We start from the raw sequence: 18,514 nt of genomic DNA, 5'->3' as shown, positions 1-18,514 counted from the left end.
GGAGAAGAGGCGCTGTGGGAAAGACGTGAATCTGGGGACTCTCAGGCACATGGGTTTGAGAGCGAGGCCCAGAGCAGGGGCCAGGAGCGGCACCAGGCTGGAGACAGGCTGGAAACGAAGTCCCTGCAGAGGATGGGGAACCCTGCTGTACCGTAGGGCTCAGGGAAGACTGGCGTTATCACAAGGGCTCTGGGCACTTGACTCAGTCGTGTCCACGGGTGAGGTTTCAAGCGGACACAGACGATGTTCCTTGTTATGAGTGACCGGAGGGGAAACGGGGACAGACATACTGGTGGTGCCACGGCCTGCCCTGGGGTCCCTGCCACCGTTCCATTGCTGCAACTTCGCCAGCTAGATCTGGGGCTGCTCTCTTTTGGTAACTGGACCCACTTCAGAAGGGGCCTGTCCTTGCCGCTGGGCCTTCCCTTTCTCCACGAGGATCTGGTGGTTGGTCTGACCTGTGGCCTGGAAGTTGGACCTAGTGGTTCAGCCATAGCAAAGTCCTGGGTCCAAGACACTCTCTCACTCAGCTGTTCCAGGATCGGCACGCGCGTTCAGTCTCGCTGCATTGTGCGTGTTGGCCCTGCCAGCAGGTGGGGCGATGGGTGGGAGACAGTTCCCAGCTGTTTCAGTTGAGAGACTTATGATGGAGACTGGGGAGGTGACTGAAAGTGGGGAAACTGGCAGTCCAGGCTGAAGAGAGAGATGTGACCCAAACGCTGGGCACCGGATTGAAACGGGTGAGTTCCTGGTTCCACCTTTCCTGGCTAGAGATCCAGGAATAATCTGCACAAGCTCCATCTCTCTTCCCCTTTCAGAACCCTGGACAGTGACAACGCCCATTCCTTTCCGTGTGCTCTCCAGTGTCTGCCCAGGCCAGCTTGAAAGAGAGGCTTGGGACCCCAAGCCTGTCATGTCTGTGACTGGAGCAACAGCAGGGATCCAAGCTCTGAGTCTAGAGGCAAGCTCTTCTACTGTCGGAGCTGGGCAAGTCGGGTTATTTCACTTTGTGGCCTGTGGCCCTTAATTTAAGATTGTTTATTCAAAGGAATGTTCAGGATGTCAGAGATTCTGAGGCCCAGCAGATAGAAATCGCCCTAAGTCAGCTCTGGCGTTCTCCTTTCAAAGAGGATAAAAGCCTAGGCTGAAATGAAGCCCTGTCCAAACCTAACATGTACCATGATGGAAAATAGTTTTTTAACTGCAGCATTTTTTTGGCACCCAGAAATGAACTCCTGTTCAAGACACGTCTCATTGCTTTGGTGCTGTGTTTTGTATTGTTGTATTTCAGGGGCCGTATTATCTTTTATTCTTAGTAAAACCCAGAAATAGAGACAGGCGGTTCACAGTGATTGACAAAGGCTTTTTGCCTTTCTTTCACATTGCTGCAAGGGACAGCCAGCAAAGAACTGCAGCTGCATCGTCTCTTGGAAGGACTGTGCCATTTAGCAACTTGTTAACAGGCATCTGAATAACTAAAGTTCATTCTGTTGGATGTACAAGATTCATTTTGAAGTTTATAACGTTATTAAAAGAAGCCCTATGAATTAGCAGCATGGCTAGGCATGAATACCAAATCACAGGAAGATGAATGGCCTTGTCATTGGGGAAAGTGTAACAGAATGAAATCGCAAGTAATCTTCCAGGGGTTAGAAATAAAATACATTCTGCTCTCAATTTATGCAAGGGTGATAGGGCTCCTGCGTGGAGACAAAGCGCTTTGTGATGAGTTCTTTTCTGGCGGGATTATTTCATCTCTGGGCTGGCAAAACCAATTTGGATTTTGTGAACAGCAAAGCGCAGCCCCTCTGGAACGGGGGACGTCTTCAGGGTCAGGAGCTGAAGGTCACATGTTAAACTCTGCTCATCATGTCACAGTTTTGCAGGTGGACTCTTCCCCATCAGGGCTTGTGCGCAGTCACGCTTGGGCACACCCCGATTTTGATGTTTTTAAACCAAAGATTGGAAATATTCCTTTCCAGATGGCTCAGACATCCAGTGCTGCAATGGGTAGGTAACTATTCAGCTCCCAGTCCCCTTTGCTTTTTGCTTTGTGTTTTTACCTCCGTGGGGATCGTGGAGATGGCCCTGCGCACTGATGGTGCTTCACGCAGGGCCAGTGGCAATACAGACTCCACCCCCACTGGGCCCCACCCAGAGCTGCAAGCAGCCAGGGTTTTATCACCATACGTACAATATATAAGGTTTTTCTTGAAGCCCCAGCTCCTGGAAATGTAATTGTGTGTTTAATGGGGTGGGGTAGGTCCAAAGACCCTCTGCTGGAGGCCTCAGGGTTCTGCCACACTCGTCCCAGGTCAGAAGCAGTGGAGAGGTCCTCCGAGCAGGCTAGAGCCGCTGCAGGGGAAGCACTCAGTCAGGGCTCTGGGGGGCCATATAAAAGGGTCTGCAGAGCAAAGCAGCAGTTCGCACCTGTGTGGAGTTGGAGACGAAAGGACTGCATGTCTGGCTGAGGGGGCTGCGGCACAATGGACCGATAGTGGGGCAGGGGACAAGCGAAGTGCAAAGCTCCTGGCAGACTGCAGGAGCTGAGTAGAGCCTGAGCCTGGGGAAGGCTGCAGGAAGAGTGTCTCCAGGAATGTCCTGTGATGAGATGTACCAACCGTGCACTGGCCCTGCAAGGGTTAACCTTGATTAGCTGGCTGAGGGAGCCCCGCCCCCACAGCCCTGTTGGGCATGCTCCAGCTGGAGGCCAGCTATAAAGGCGGGTGGGGCAGCTCAGTGTGGGGTGATGGCTGACGAGGAAGGAGAAGCGCCAGTGCACCCCGACGCTGCCGCCAGTCAGCAGGGAACTGCAGTGGAAGCCCCCGGGCCGGGGGAAAGGGATGGAGAAGACTATGGAGGAAAGACTGGGTGTGGAGTTGCACCCTGGGAGCTCAGTGTGTTTCTGTGGGATTCCCTCCTGAGCTAGTGGTGGTCCACTCCACTGCTTACAGGGTCTTGGGCTGGGACGTGGTGGAGAGGGTGACCCCAGGTTCCCCTACCCCCCTCACCAACCTCACGAGGGGCTCTACCTGCCCCGATGCTATTGACTCTGGCTATTAGGCCATGCTGCCCTGCGGGAAGGGAACACTACTATCGACTTTGACCATTAGGCCTGATCACCCTGTGGAGAGGGTGTTAGTAGGTCGCTGGCTGTTAGGCCCGACTGCCTTGAGGAGCACGGGTGTTACTAGTGACGGTGGCTGTTAGGACATGTGTGGGGTTGAGTACAGAGAGAGGGGCCTCAGAAGCCTGATGCCCCCTTCCCAATGAGGGGAACAGGCAGGCTCACCTCACAACAGTTCCCAGAGCAGGGCTGGACAAGTTTAAGAAGCGCAGGCACCCAACAAGAGGGAGCACTTGTGCGAGGTGGGTACTGATCCCTTCGCAGTGAGATTCAGGTAAAGTAAGCTTCTAGTCTTCATGAGTGTGGAAAAAAGCTGGGATATGTGACCTGAGGGCACCCAAAGGGTTCAGAACTGAGAAGCCAAGAAACCCTCAAAGGTTGCTAAATCTTAGGATCTTTAAGCCAGTTTCATGATTTGGGGCTCCAACTACTGATTTTTGAACAGTGGGGGTTGGCCATAGTGCAACACTCCAAACTCTGCGTCTGCCAGAAAAGCTCCAATGACTGTGCCCTCACAGGAATCCATGTTTTAAAACCACTTCACAAAGAAGTATGGCTGCCTAGAAGGAAGACACTTCCTACTGTCCAGGCTGGCATGACAGAGCAAGGCCTTTCAGAACTGCTATTGGCTCTAAGCGGCCACCCATAATGGGAGATGTAGTTGACTTTGAGGAGAGAGATACGCAGAAAAAACTGAAGTAAAGAGCATGCTAATGTAGTGCTGAATCTGCCAGCCAGAGTCAAACAGTTGAAGCTATGGGCTCTCTAAAACCAGTGATGCGGAGAATGGTGAAATAAGGAACAAGGGGAGAATGAAACACAGGCTTGGAGAACTTGGAGGAAGCAGTAGTCTCTGTTAGCGCAGAGCGGTGTTAAGGAGACTTTCACCAGAGAGCAGCTGATGAAAGGGCAAACGGCAAGACCCAAAGAGGTCTTTCTCCTCTCTCATTCTGTAGCATGTGGAATTGATGTGGAATTAATTTTCAATTTACAATAAACAGCCACCTCCTCTTAGGAAAAGCTAGGGAGAAAACGCGTATCGGCTCCCAAGGCTGTGAAATCCATATATTTCAGGGTGCCAAAAAATGGGAGGAAGAAGCAAGGAAAAATTATACAAGGCCTATTTGCATGATTTTTGTACCTGTTAAATAAACTGATTTTAGTTAAGCTGGTTTTACTCCTTGTATGGACAGTTATTTAGGTTTAAGAGCAGTTTAGTTTAACTTTATTCTTGTGTAAAGCTAAACTGCCATAAACTGCACACACTAAAATCTGTGTCCACAAACAGGTTTGTCCCTGGTTAACAGAATTGGTTTTAAATTCACACCTCAGTTTAAAGCACTGCAACTTTCTGTGTAGACAAATGGGATTTAGACAGATGTTTCTGTACCGCTTCCCCAAACTGCAGTGCTGCTAGACGCTATGCCTTTGTTCTCAGAAAAAGACTATCTGCGAACAATGGCAGTACCATACTGGGATCAGGCCAGCAGGTGCATGTGTGCATGTGTGCATGGTGCATGTGTGCATGTGCGTGTTTTCAATCCTGCTGATGTGAGATCTACATCATGGAAGCTGCAGACTCCCTTTCCCTAAGCAGGATTTCATCTCAGCAGAGTATCTAGACTGCTCTGGCCTGTATTCCTTCCTAAACCCAGCCCCTGGCATGGTAGTCCCTGGGAATGTAGCCCAAGCCTCTGGCTGGCTTATTAATAGCATTTGTCCAGGTCATCTTGATATACATGGAATGTTGTCTTACCAGTTGGTTACACAATCCTGTCTTCATGTCACTCAAGCAATGACAAAAGGAACCTGGATCAGGTCCCTATAGCCCATCTGTTTACACACAGCCATCTCTCAACAAAGTGACAAGAGAAATAATTGCCCCTCTGGGTTAGAACAAGGCTCTGAGCATCTGGACACTGTTGTGCCCAGTATTTACCCAAATGGAGGAAACAAGAGAGGCAAACGCGACTGACAAAGTACTGCAGACTTGTATATTTAATTCATAAAGCTTTAGCCAAAATATTTCCCCTACTGCTGGTGCTTATTAGCATGAAAAACATAAGAAAAATGGGAAGAGGGAATTAACAGAGAAGGTGTGTTTGCATTATTTATGGATGTTGAGACTTTCAAAGCCAACTAGAGACTTAGCTCTGCAACACCCTATTTGAAATTAATGGAGCTGTGTGACTGAATTACCCAGTCGAGGTTGAAACTCTCACCCAGGAATTTAGTGGCCCATAAAAAAAAAAAAAAAAAAAAAGCAAAAGTTTCAATGATCTGAGAATGAGTGGAAGAGAAAGCGCTAAGATTGGGAATACAGTATAAGTAAGAGGCCCAAAATGTGAGGCACTTTTTTTTTTTTTTTTTTACTGTACACCATCCATGGAAGTCGGTTGAAATGAAACAATGTCATTGATGCAGAGGGGCGAGGTGGGTAAGGTACTATCTTTTATGGACACCCTATCACCGATGGGCAAACATTTTTCAAAAAGTATCTTAGCTCTGTCCTCATCCTGAAAGGAAACCTGCACGACGCCATGAGACAATGAGCCTGGAAACTAAAATTCATAACTTTGCTAGATACTAAAGCTCATGGTCTTCATGAAGGCACTGGGTTTAGGGCTTATCACAACCCACCAAGTCCCCCTTTTAGTCCTGTGGCTGCAGGGCTGTAAATGCACCATTTTACCTTCAGTGGTCCTGTCAAATGTGTTGTGCTAAACTCTCTTTTCCACCTCGTATTTAGCTGTGACCCTTCGAGTACCTTCTCCAGGCCTTATGTTCTGTGTGGCTCAAAAGCTTGTCCCTTTCCACCAGCCAAAGTTGGGCTGATAAAAGATATTGCCTCACATGCTTTTGTCTCTTTAACATCCTGGGATCAAGCACAGGACAAGCAGGCGTTCGCAGCGCTGATCCCTGGCGAAGCGGAGAGAAGCCCTTACTGGGGGTTGTTTAATTATGCTGGTGGGCGAGCTCTGGCCCTTCAGCATAGAGCGGCTACGCAGGAGCCGTTGCAGGGGTCCCGCGGTGCTGCAGTAAGGGCCAGAGTGTGGACATAGCCTAAGCTCTTTTCCAACGGCTCTTTGTGATGCAAAGGAACCTGAGCGATGGGCTAGGTGAGCGGAGCGCAAACACGTTGCTGCTTCCTGCAGCTCTCGTTACTCTTACCTAAGGCACAAAGGTTTGCACGGACGGAGAACATTGCTAGTGACAACTGACCTGCTTTTGCTGTTGGAGCTGGCTGTGACAGAGCTCGCTTGCTGCTGCCTTAGTGACTGGAGACGGAATCAGTCATTTACAACAGGCTTCCAACAGCCCAAGCATCCCTACAGCACAGACTCAAATAGTCTAAAAACAACCAGTCGTCCTCTGGCACCTCAGAGACTCACAAAAATATACATAGTATCATGAGCTTTTGTGGGCAAAGCCCAGTTCTTCAGATGAGATGAGCTTGAGTCATATATATGATGTTTTTAAAGTTACAGACTAACTGGGCTACTCCTCCAAGGCTTTCGAATAGTCTAGCATGGAGGAATTAATCATCTGCATTTAATCAGCACATAATGCTCAAAATAGGTTGGCTTAGAACAGAACTGCATGGCTCTTGAAAATGGCTGATTTATATTTTGGTAATGCTTTTCTTGACAAGAGGGGAGCTGGAAGCTAGTGCTATCAAGATGTGTTGCATGCAAGGGCATGTGGGTGGGATAGAAATGGAGAGCTCTCCTATTAACCCTTTTGAAAAGCACTCAGGTCTCTATTTAGGTTAATTAATAAGCCCAGCACGCTGTCAAGCCTTTAACAATACTATTAATGGGTCATTGTGGTGTATTGGCAGCAGTAAATATTTCTGCCAGGCAAGAGAACTACACCCAACGGTAACATCACAACGTAAAAATAACTCTTCAGGTTATTGAATCCTTCAGTCGAGCCCTTTCTGCATCTTGGAGCAGCTCTAGCTCATATAGCTTGGAGGAGGAAAAATCTTATTTGGCTGAAGTTGCTCTGCTGTCTCCTCCCGCAGAATTGTCCCCAATAGTATTAAATGTCAAAAACAATTGGACTTCGGCTACATTCTTTGAAGACTAATTTGTAGCCTCCATAGAAATATTACCAGAGATTCAGCCTCTTTCTTTTCCCTCATTCTCCCCCCCCCTTACAATTATTGAATGCAGTGGCTTGATGCAGTTAACAAGTGTGGGCTTTGTGCTCCTTGGACAGTGTCTAAGGAGGAGATTGTGACGTCACAAAGGGGAGTCAGGCATGCAGCTCCCACTGATTTTCAGCTGGTTTCTAACTGCCCCTTGTGACTTTGAAAAAACTCCCCCATGCTAAGAGCAATGTTCCCTCTAATCTTTTCCATGCATGTGCAAAATATTTTTTGTACACCAAAGCAGGTGCAAATGTGCACCACCAATAGAAACAAAAACCTGGCAGCCCGCATGCTCCCAGTCAGCTGGCTGGCATTGAAACCTCCCCTGAGCGGCTGCCGAAGCACACAGCTTGCAGGGGACAAGAGTAGCCAGCACCTGCAACCATAAATGGCCTTTTCTGAGTATCAGGGAGCCCTCTGGGGCAAATCAGCTCACGCAGATGAGCAGCATGAGGGTGAGATACACCAGTGAAATCTCATTGAGGCCAGGGAGCAAAGTGGAACTAGAATAGTGTGTGGGTCATGCTCTGGCCATCTGCACTGGTGTGAATTTCACACCACATGCTTAAAATTTGGGGATAATAATAATCACTTCCAGTTCTATCGTGATGACACTCCACAGTGTAAAGGAAGTTGTGGGGACTGGCTGCCCCTTGGTTTGGCGTACGAGACGAGCGGTGGTGCATCCAAATGAAACAGCATCCTTGGGCTTGTCTTTGGCTGTGTTGGAGTGAGTTTGAATGTAGGGTAGGTAGCGAGGCCTTGGCCACAACCTTGACTGCGCTGCTCCGTTGCAAGTTCTGGAATTGAAACCTTCCTCCTTTGTAGCAAACCTGAACACCACACTCTGCAGGACGGCGATTGCTAAACTCCAGGTAGTGTCACTGCCGCTCCGAAGTGGGACTCTCATCACTAGCGAGTGTGTCCCACTTGCTATAGGACCAGTAGGTTAAAAATGTGCACGATGCTGTCTCCAGATGGCTCCTTGCTGGAGAGATTTTTACAGTGGGCTGAGGGACCAGCTAGCAAACCTGACCAGCTAGCAGAGGGAGTGAGCCTGGGCAATTAACGTGCACACGATGTCCATCTGAGAAAACACGCACATTTGGAAAACAGCACCACAGTGAATGGGGCAAATAGGCCAAGTTACCTTCAGGAGCAGGTAAAGCTGCAAGACTCCTTCTAGCTCTAATCAGACAGTTTTGATTTTAAATAAATGAGAAGATGATGCCATTCTCAATGCAGATCAATCAGTCAAGGCTGCTTTCCTTCAGAACCCTAATAAGTGGTTTTGGTGTATTCTTCAGCCTTATTTTTCTGTCTCTCCCCCGCCCCATGTGCTTAAACTGTTCTCATCTTGGCTCCCAACATGCCAGTGATCTAGAGAACAGCCATTATCTTTTGTCAAAGTATCTGCTCATGTTCAGATTCTGTATAATCACAGGGAATGAAAATATCACTTAATGCATCAGGGCCCTGAGCCCATGAGTGTCTGGAGAGTTTGGCACACATCCCCTAACATATTACTGCATTTGCAGCATTGCCGAATGAGTCACAAGGTGAAAGAACACGTGTTTGCATAGGGTTTGATTCTGGGCATCCTGTTTTGTTGTGACTTCACTGTGATTAGCTGTGCATGCATGCTCGTAAGAACTCGGAGGAGCTGGAAGAAAGATGTGGCTCAAACAATGGCTTTCTACAGATTTCAGGTGGGCCAAACAAAAGTCAGAGGCTGGAAAGCTCTTGCTCCAAATAGGGCCAGATTTTTCAAACGTGCGCTGATCTCATTTCGGCACTTTGAGAAGCCACCAATCCAGCATGCTGAGCTCTTCTGAAAATCTGGCCAACCGTGTACAGCTTTAAATGCTCTGACTGCATGTCTCCTCACGATGCTGACTCATCTGTTCACTAAAGCTGGGACTCACTCAAGCTCAGTACTTTTGCCCTGTTTGTAAATTGTCCACAAAAGCCCAATGTCTATGAAAGTGTTTGGCGAATTGATTGTGTGAATAATGTCTAGGGTTGTTTGGGAACATTTTCTCCACCCATGGGCATTTCTTTGCTACCTTGAGCCCTGGTCCGTACTGTTAAACCCACTGTCTCATCTAAATACACAAAGAGAAATTGTGTGTGTGAAACATCAATTGAGAGACAGAAAAATAAGAGCCGATGAGTTCTGCACCTGAAAATCGATGTAGCAGTAATGCCCATCAGGACCCATTCTCCGTGGAGGGTTCAGGTGCGGCCTGCTAAACCACAGGGCAATTTTTAAAAAGGTTATTTAGAGATCCTGGGGAAGGTCAAATTAAAATATGCAACACCAGCTACGTGAATTCCATAGCTGGAGATGAGATGCCTTAGAATCATAGAATCATAGAACTGGAAGAGACCTCAGAAGGCCATCAAGTCCAGCCCCCTGCTCTAGGCAGGACCAATTCCAACTAAATCAACCCGGCCAGGGCTTTGTCAAGCCGAGATTTAAACACCTCTAGGGATGGAGACTCCACTAATACCCTAGGTAACCCATTCCAGTGCTTCACTACCCTCCTAGTGAAATAGTTTTTCCTAATATCCAACCTGGACCTCTCCCACCACAACTTGAGACCATTGCTCCTTGTTCTACCATTTGTCACTACTGAGAACAGCCTCTCTCCATCCTCTTTGGAATCTCCCTTCAGGAAGTTGAAGGCTGCTATCAAATCCCCCCTTCATTTGAGTTTCTATACCACCCCCACAGCAGGAGTGGCTTCCCTTCATCCTCACGAGGCGCAGGAGTACCAGCACCAACGGGAGCACCCTCTGAGTTCGATTTTAGCAGGTCCTGCTAAATCAAACTCTGGAAGATCAACTGCGGCAGTGTCGATCTTCTGCATAGTGAAGACAAGCCCTGAGAAATGAAATGGATAGAGATGGATGTTTGGGAACTGTTAGAAGGAAAGGAGTGGTAATTCTAATAGGTAGCACTGTACCTGGGAGGATCGAATAAGTGAAGCTTTCCAAACATGTAATGATAAAAGCACATCCAAAAGATCTCATTGAAGTGTGTTCTGCAAGAACGGCAGAGTCTGATCATGATGTCCAAAGATTCTGTGAAAACGTTGAAGAAGCAAGGGAAATGAGTGATGGGGGAGAGGATGGGGAAGGGAAGACAGAGTGGTAATTCTTATGGGAGACTGGAACACCAGTGGGAAGAGAGAGAATCTGTAACACTTGGCACATTTGGCCTTAGTGGAACAAATGACATGAGAAAGATTTATGGAATTTTGAGAGGCAGATGACCTCATTATCTGCAATATTTCATATTGACGAGAAAAACAACCATAGTTATAGAATTGGTGTTAGGAAGGTTATGGTTATGCAAAGTGCAAATTCTGGATCAGATTGTAGATTGGCATTGATGGGACTGAATATCAAACTGGAAAAAAAAAAGCTAGAAAGCCAAATACCATCTAGCTTGGAACCTTGAAGTCTGGGGAATCAGGAGATGCAAAGTCATTCCCAAGAAGAAATGTTGCATATCGTTCATCAAAACATCAATCAAGTGACTTGAGTATATTTGAAAGATGCTATTGGAGAAGCTGCAGATAAATGTGTGGGAAGAAGTTACTAGTTAAGAAAACCCCCGGCTGCCAAATGAAATTTTTGCTCTGATGGACAAAAGGTGGAAAGTAAAAAATCAAAGACTTAATAGAATGATAAAGAATAAATCCATATTAGCAAAGTATTCATGGTTGAATGAAAAATGTAAAGAAACTGACCAACTGGATAAAGAGAAGATACAGAATGAGGCATCGAAAGGTAAGAAACTTTAATTACAGAAAAAAGGGGATCAATAGAATGCTTAAGGACAAAAATGGGTAAAATCCTAAAAATATTGGTCTGAAAAAGGTTTGAAAAAATGTCAGTTTAGAGATCAGTCAAGTAAACCAACTAATAATGCATGAAGAAATCAAGGCATCAGTAAGACGTCTGAATGGAAAAGCACTAGATTGTGATTTAATATTGGCTGAACTGCTAAGCATAGAGGATGTAGGTTTAAAAGCCCTGTCAGAGGTAATGAAGAATATGTTTGAGGCGGGAGAATTGCCAGAAGATTTTACAACTCTCTGTAGCCAACCTCCCCCCCAGTCTCCCTCCACAACTGCAGTCTTTACAATCCATAATCGGCAAGGTAACACATGACTCTGCTATTTTTGCAAGTTGTTCAAAACTGAATACCCAGAAAGACTGATAGGGAAACAAGTGAAAAATAATATAGCTTCAAATGTGGACAGGGTATGAAAATAACATTATGAACTTGACATTCATATTAGAACTATCAATCAAAATGAGGACAACAGTGTATTTTGAGTTTTATTGACGTACAAACAACATTTGCTGGAATCCACAATTACAAATCACTTAATATATTAAGAATCTGTAGGGATGGATGGGTACAGACTCCAAGTAATAAAACAATTATTCTGGAATCACAAGGCGATTGTAATGGGAGATGAAAATCTAATAGAGATCAAGAGAGGAGTGAGATAAGGATGTATAATGTCACTTTATTCAACATTTATAGTGAGCATTTGATTAATCGAAGAAACAGACAACGGTATTAAGATGAATGGAACATAGGTGACTGCCATTTGCTCTGCAGAAGGCTTTGCTGTCGGGTGATTCAGAAGAAGGTCTGATGGAATTAGTGGAGATTATATATCATCTAGTGTTGAATAAGAACAAGACAGTTCTTACAGTGTGCAAGGATCTTGGGGAAACGTGTAAGATTCCAGTGAATAACAAAGCTGCCTAAGAAGCATTATTGCAGAAGATGGAAGATTGGGTGCAGGAGGAGGCTTAGCCCTTGCCTTGTCCTTTCTGCATGAGGCCTTGCCCCTTCAGGGGCCCAGAGCCCCCACCCACCTTGCCCAGGGCTTGGCAAATTCTGTCGGGCGCCCAGCCCTTCCCAGAGCTGGGCCCAAATTCAGCAGTCGCTCTCAGGCTGGAGCTGGCTCGAGTTCCGTCTCTGGCTCCGACTGCTCCACTCTTCCAGAGGGAACACGACACAAATCCTTCACTCTGCCCGGTTGGCCAGGCCAGGCCTCCAGCCCTCAAGGGGCAAGCTGTCCTGGTCCGCTGCTCCCACCAAAAAAAAAAAAAAGCTTTGCACACCCTGGGCATGTTCTAGCCCACGGAATTCTCTTTTTTCTCCCCCTCCCTGGGGCTGGCCATCTCTCCTGTGCCTGAGAAGGAGATGGAGCTACCCATGCTGTTCCTGTTTCCCCAGGACTCACCGTTTGGGGGCCAGCTCCCTGCAGGCCTCATCTAAGTTCCCACTTCATCCCTCTTAGAACCTTTATTCTCCCCTTGCCAGTCTCCTTTTCTGGCAGCCTCTTGGGCTCTCCTTTCCTCCGAGAAATGGGCCTCTCCTGAGCTGCCTTCCTCGGCCAGCCAGAACGGAAGCCTGACCCTTTCATCGCCCAGCCTCACTTGCCACTCCAAGCCCTGCTCACGCCTCTCTTGCCGGCCTTGCTGCCCTTTGGAGCAGCCCTTTGGCGCCTTTCCTCTGCCCTCAGCGCTGTGTTCGTTGACATGTCACCGGTGGGAGGTTCTGCCATAACGGCAGCATCCATCCCGCAAACCCTGCTGTTGCCTCATTTCCAGAGCTGGCTCTCTCCAGCGTAGTGTCCTTTTGGGACATCCCTATATCGGTCTGATCCCCAGCGCTAGGGGCAACGGCGACATCGCCAATGCATCTCGCTAATCTCTCAAATCTGCTTGATGTGGCCCACTAATTATTCATGAAATATAAATTAGGCCTTGTGGGTACATTTGTCCTCCAGAACTGTGCTGGCTCAGAGCAGCAGGGGCAGCATGTGCGCATGTCTCTGTAATATTGGGCATGGGGGTATTTATCCATTTGAAAGAGAACACCGGTGGGTGGGGGGGCGGTTGGTGATATCACAGCACTGGGAGAAATTATCTCTTGGGTTCCAGACCATGGCCAGAAGCACATTTTTAATTTAATGGACTCAATTCAGCAACAATTAAATTTGCGTGGCAGCTGGCCATGAAAACGGAGGCAGCGTGAGCTGAGTCAGAACTGATTATAAATTCATTAGCAGCAGCTCCTGGAGCATTCACCCTTGTGGAGCCGTATTGGTGCTCCTATAGTTTGTAGGTGAGCCCATTGGAGGGGCACAGGTATGCACACGTCTTCTGCGATGGCTTCTCGTCCCATAGGCAGCCTGGCTCCTGTGTGTGGTGTGACACTGGCCAGCCATGCCTGCATGGAGCATTACATCAGAGATCACCTCTACACCAGATAAGCAGCTGCCAGGATCCATGGCGCTTCCAACGTGTGCAGACCGTGGTCCTAAGGAGCTCTTAGTGCTTCTGGGTATGTAGCAGGACAACTCTCTATCCATTTGAAAATATCATCCAACATCAGGAGTCTCCTGCTTTTCTGGAGCATGCGTTTCTTTGGAACGTGATGGTCTCCCCCAGAATCTGTTTTTCCAAAGTTTTAGGGGGCACCCAATTTCATGCAAAATTTTGGTCATTTGTGAAAAGAGATTCCCAACTCTGGAAAGCATAACGGGGAGCTCTGCATGGGGGGGAGGGATAGCTCAGTGGTTTGAGCATTGGCTCACTAAACCCAGGGTTGTGAGTTCAATCCTGGGATGTGGGGCAAAAATTTGTCAGGGATGGTACTTGGTCCTGCTGTGAAGGCAGGGGACTGCACTCAATGACCTTTCAAGGTCCTTTCTAGGAGATAGGCAATCTCCATTAATTTAATGCACAGGGACTTCCCATAGAAATGCCCATGACTCTAATTCTGGGTGTCAGTACCACATGTGCAGTGCAACACTCACCCCTGCACAATATGCTTCCTTTTAGAGACAACCCCCTGCCCTCTGAAGCAGAGCAGCTGGCCACAGATAAGAACCCACTGGATAAGAAGTCTTTGGCAGCATTAGTTTCCTGGGCACGGTTTTCACTGCTACATGCAAAACGTCCACCTCTTTTCCATATCCAAATGGTCACCTGGCAGAGTTCAAAAGTTCATCTTCCACAAGGGAAGAAGCAGAAAGCAGATTTTTCCTGGCTAGTGGTACTGTCTGCTAAGCAAGTTTTCTGTAGCAAACAGTAATTCTTCTCTTAGTCGGTGCCATTGTGCTGCTCTTGCCTTTGGGTTTATCTCGTTAGCAGTAGTAAATAATTGCTGCAGGTCATGAATCTTGTTCTACAGTACGCGTCAGCAGATGAAATGCTGGGGATGGTCAGACATTCTGTGTCGGAATTCTCTCTGCAAATAGCGCCAGAATAGGAGCTCAGAATTCCCAGACACGATTAATATTGGGATATAAATGTTTCTTCCTTGTGTCATGTTGTTGTTTAATATTTTTCAGGCACACCCAAACGTGCTAGGCAACTCCCACCAGCCAGAAGAGCCACTACTCCTCTTAATACTTGACTTTGAGCTGTGAAATAGTTGTCAATATAAAGTATCATCCTTGAGCATGAGTTAGCCCCCAGTTAGGTGAACTGGGCAGTTTGTGACTCCGAGCTGTTGTTTAAGGATCTCTTCGATTAATAGGATTGCCCGGATTCTGTTCGGTTGAAAACTGGACACGTGTCGATGAGCAGGCGTCGCTCCATTGGTTGCACTCAGGTGACGTTATGGTGGGTTTCTTTGCAGCCAGGAGACTAGAGATTCTTTAGAAGAAGTGGAGATGCTGGAAGCCAAATGAGAGGCCTGTTTGTGAACCCGCCTAGACCCTGGCACTGGACTCGAAAGCATGCTGAATGGGAAGGCTGGGCTTGTTCCCCATTGCTCATGTACTAAGGCTTTGTCTGTGCTACACAGTATTTAGTGACACGGCCATGTTGGAAAGTCAGGCAGGGGAAACGTTCGATGGCACTTTTGCCAACAAAATCATTCCACCCCCTCTGAGCAGGGTTCACATTGGGCCAAGAGAGCACACCTGCCAACACGCCATTGACACTGCACAACGTTCACCAAAAGTGAAAACTGGCCAAACCGGTTTTTCTGCCTCCTATTGGCAATATTTCATGGCCATATTGCTAGCACCCTGTTGACAGGGCAAAGCATTGTGGGTAAGCATCCCACAGGGCCGTGTTGTGGGAAGGCAGAGCCGATCCCTGCACTTCTTGGGATGCCCTCATAGCTCTGTGAGCTCCTTGTGCAGAGGGATGTCCAAGCAGCACCGCCATCCCTCCAGTCCTCCCCCTGCAGCAGCAGCCTGTCTCTAGGTTCCTAGCAGGGCAGAACAGGAGCAGTCCAATGACTTGTTCTTTGTTATTTTGCCAAACGGAGCAGCTCACTCAATTGTCGGATACTTCCCGGGGGTCTGAAAAGGGGAGGGGCACAGGGCTGCAGAAATCACAAAACACTGAGCAGAGCCATCAGGGCAGGCATTGTGGGATACTGGTGGAAGCCAGTTCTCTTGAGAAAACAAACAGCAGAGTCCACACTGGCTCTCTGTTGACAATAAAGGGAGGGGAAAAGACAAAAGTCTCACAGGTCTGGAAGTTTTGTCAGGAAAAACACCCAGCTTTGGCAACAAAAAAGTGACATTGCAGTGTAAACGTTCTCACTGTTTGTCACCAAAAGGCAATTTTAGGTGATAAAATGTGCCAGTGTAGACAAGGCCTAAAAGTTTGCCTTTAGCGAACCTGGAAAGAGTAGAGAAGAAATTCATTGGGCTAGATCAGGAAACTGTCCTACCTCGGCCTGTCCAGTGGGAGCCCTATAGAAGGCTTCACCTTTAGTCAAGCATGAATGATCAATTTACTGATCTCTGATTAATAATTGAAGCCCTGTCTGATCACTGGTATGGTACAGACTGTAATGAGTGTTATCAGGTGTTGCTTTGAAATGCTCTGCCAGACCCACTGCCACAGACGTGGCCGGCCATCCATCCAATTGCTCAGTAGTCATTTTATTTTTAAAGCAGTCTTTTCCCCATCGTCTCTCTAGCCTGTGTCTGAAATGCCTGACACCCTGTGCAGCAGCGTTAACCCAGAGGAGATTTAAAATACAATGAACCTTCCAGTGATCTTCAAACAGACAATCCCGGGGGCCCTGTGCATTGCTGGGGAAGGTGGGCGGAAACCAAGCAAAGCCACTGGTAGGAGAGAGTCCTCATAAATACAGACCAAACAAGGGGCCATCGGCAAAATACAGATGATATCATATTCCCTCTTTATAAATCCATGGTAGGACTGCATCTTGAATACTGCATGCCAGTGTGTTCGCCTCATTTCAAAAAAGATATCTTGGCACTGGAAACATTTCAGAAATGGCAGCAAAAATGATTAGGGGTATGGAATGGCTTCCATTGAGGAGAGATTAATAAGACTGGGATTTTTCAGATTGGAAAAGAGATGACTAAAGGAGGGAGATGATCGAGATTTATAAAATCATGACTGGTGTGGAGACAGTGAATAAGGAAGTGTTGTTTCCTCCTTCCCATAACACAAAATCTAGGGGTCACCAAATGAAATGAATTGGTAGCAGGTTTAAAACAAACCAAAGGGAGTATTTGTTCATGCAATGCCCAGTTAACCTGTGGAACTTCTTGCCAGAGGATGTTGTGAAGACCAAGATTATAACAGGGTTAGAAAAAGAGCTAGATAAATTCATGGAGGTTAGGTCCGTCAATGCTTACTAGCCAGGATGGGTAGGAATGGTGTCTCTACCCTCTGTTTGTCAGAGGCTGGGAATGGATATTAGGAGAGGGGTCACGTGATGATCCCCTGTTCTGTTCAGTCTTTCTGGGGCACGTGGCATTGGCCACTGTGGGCAGACAGGACACTGGGCTGAATGGACCTTTGGGCTGACCCCGTCTGGCCGCTCTTATCTTCTTACGAGTCTGGGGAGATAGTGCTCAGCCTTCCTGCAGGCATTCTTCTCCTGTCTGCAGCAGCCTTCCACTTGGACACCCGTGTCAATTAAACTTACCCCTGTAGTGCCCCTGCAGCCAGGCACAGGCCCTGCCACACCGAAGACAGGGGTTCAGTTTGGACACCCAATAACTTAGACACTCTGGTTTTCGGAGGTGCCCAAATCCCATTGGAAAGTGGGTGCTTGGCCTGGGTGGATTTCTGGGATGGTTGTGGCCTTGCAGTGACATCCCGGGACGGCTGTCCGGTTTTACTTGACATATCTGCTTCTTTTGTCTCCATCCAGGGTAGCGATGCTGACTCAGTGGACAAGAACAAATGCTGCACGCTCTGTAACATGTCCTTCACCTCAGCAGTGGTGGCCGAATCGCATTACCAAGGCAAAATCCATGCCAAGCGGTTAAAACTGCTGCTAGGGGAACAGCCTGCAATCAAGGCCACAGGTAGGTCCAGAGACAATATGCATGAGGAGACACTAAAATGTAGAACCTTCTGTCCCTTTGGATTGGTGACGTCACTGCCCTGACGTCGGATTTCTGGACACTACAGCCCTCCTGGCTCTGTCAATGTAGAATGTACCAGGGTAGCTGATTAATAAAGATCAGCGGAAGCAGCTAATCATTTTTCTTGCCATCATAATAACCTTTAAAAAAACCTGCTGATGCTCATTATTGCCTGTGTGGTTCACACAGATTAGTGGCTTATCAGGCAGCATTGGGCCTTCCATTAGAATGTTATCTCTGCTTCCACATTTCTGAAAATCTCCTGCCCGCTGGAAGACAATGTGCATAACCAACATCAAGACTCACTTTCACGATCAGAAATTATTTGGCAACTCAGTGAATATGTTGACTAGCCCCTTACAGATTCTGTTCAGGGCAGAATATAATCTGTTGTTACTTAGAGGAAAATGATTAGGGGGCTGGAGCACATGACCTACGAGGAGAAAGGCGAATGGCATATTAGGTTGCATTAGGAGGATCATTGCCAGTGGACCTAGAGAAGTGATTATTCCCCTTTATTTGGCTCTTGTGAGGCCACATCTGGAGTATTGCCTCCAGTTCTGGGCCCCCACTACAGAAAGGATGTGGATGCATTGGAGAGGGTCCAGTGGAGGGCGACCAAAATGATTAGGGGCTGGAGTGCATGACCTACGAGGAGAGGCCAAGGGATTTGGCCTTATCTAGTCTGCAGAAGAGAAGAGTGAGGGGGGATTTGAGAGCAGCCTTCAGCTTCCTGAAGGAGGGTTCCCAAGAGGCTGGAGAGAGGCTGTTCTCAGTGGTGACAGATGCAGAACAAGGAGCAATGGTCTCAAGTTA

General features: G+C 47.5%; 1 protein-coding gene across 2 annotated transcripts in view; it reads left to right on the top strand.

Annotated features, from left to right (window-relative positions):
• The window catches only part of LOC102452957 (secreted frizzled-related protein 1), a 270,863-nt gene that overhangs the window by 194,567 nt on the left and 57,782 nt on the right, over positions 1-18,514 (top strand). For both annotated transcript variants that reach the window (XM_075910928.1, XM_075910929.1), the window contains 2 exons: positions 1,879-2,010; positions 17,482-17,638. In XM_075910928.1, coding sequence (XP_075767043.1) covers positions 1,879-2,010; positions 17,482-17,638 — 289 coding nt within the window. The remainder of the gene's footprint in view (positions 1-1,878; positions 2,011-17,481; positions 17,639-18,514) is intronic.

This window comes from Pelodiscus sinensis, chromosome 28, assembly GCF_049634645.1.
Source record: "Pelodiscus sinensis isolate JC-2024 chromosome 28, ASM4963464v1, whole genome shotgun sequence".
NCBI classification, from domain to species: domain Eukaryota; kingdom Metazoa; phylum Chordata; order Testudines; family Trionychidae; genus Pelodiscus; species Pelodiscus sinensis.
Note: the sequence above shows the minus strand (reverse complement) of the source record. Positions and strands in the feature narration are given on the sequence as shown.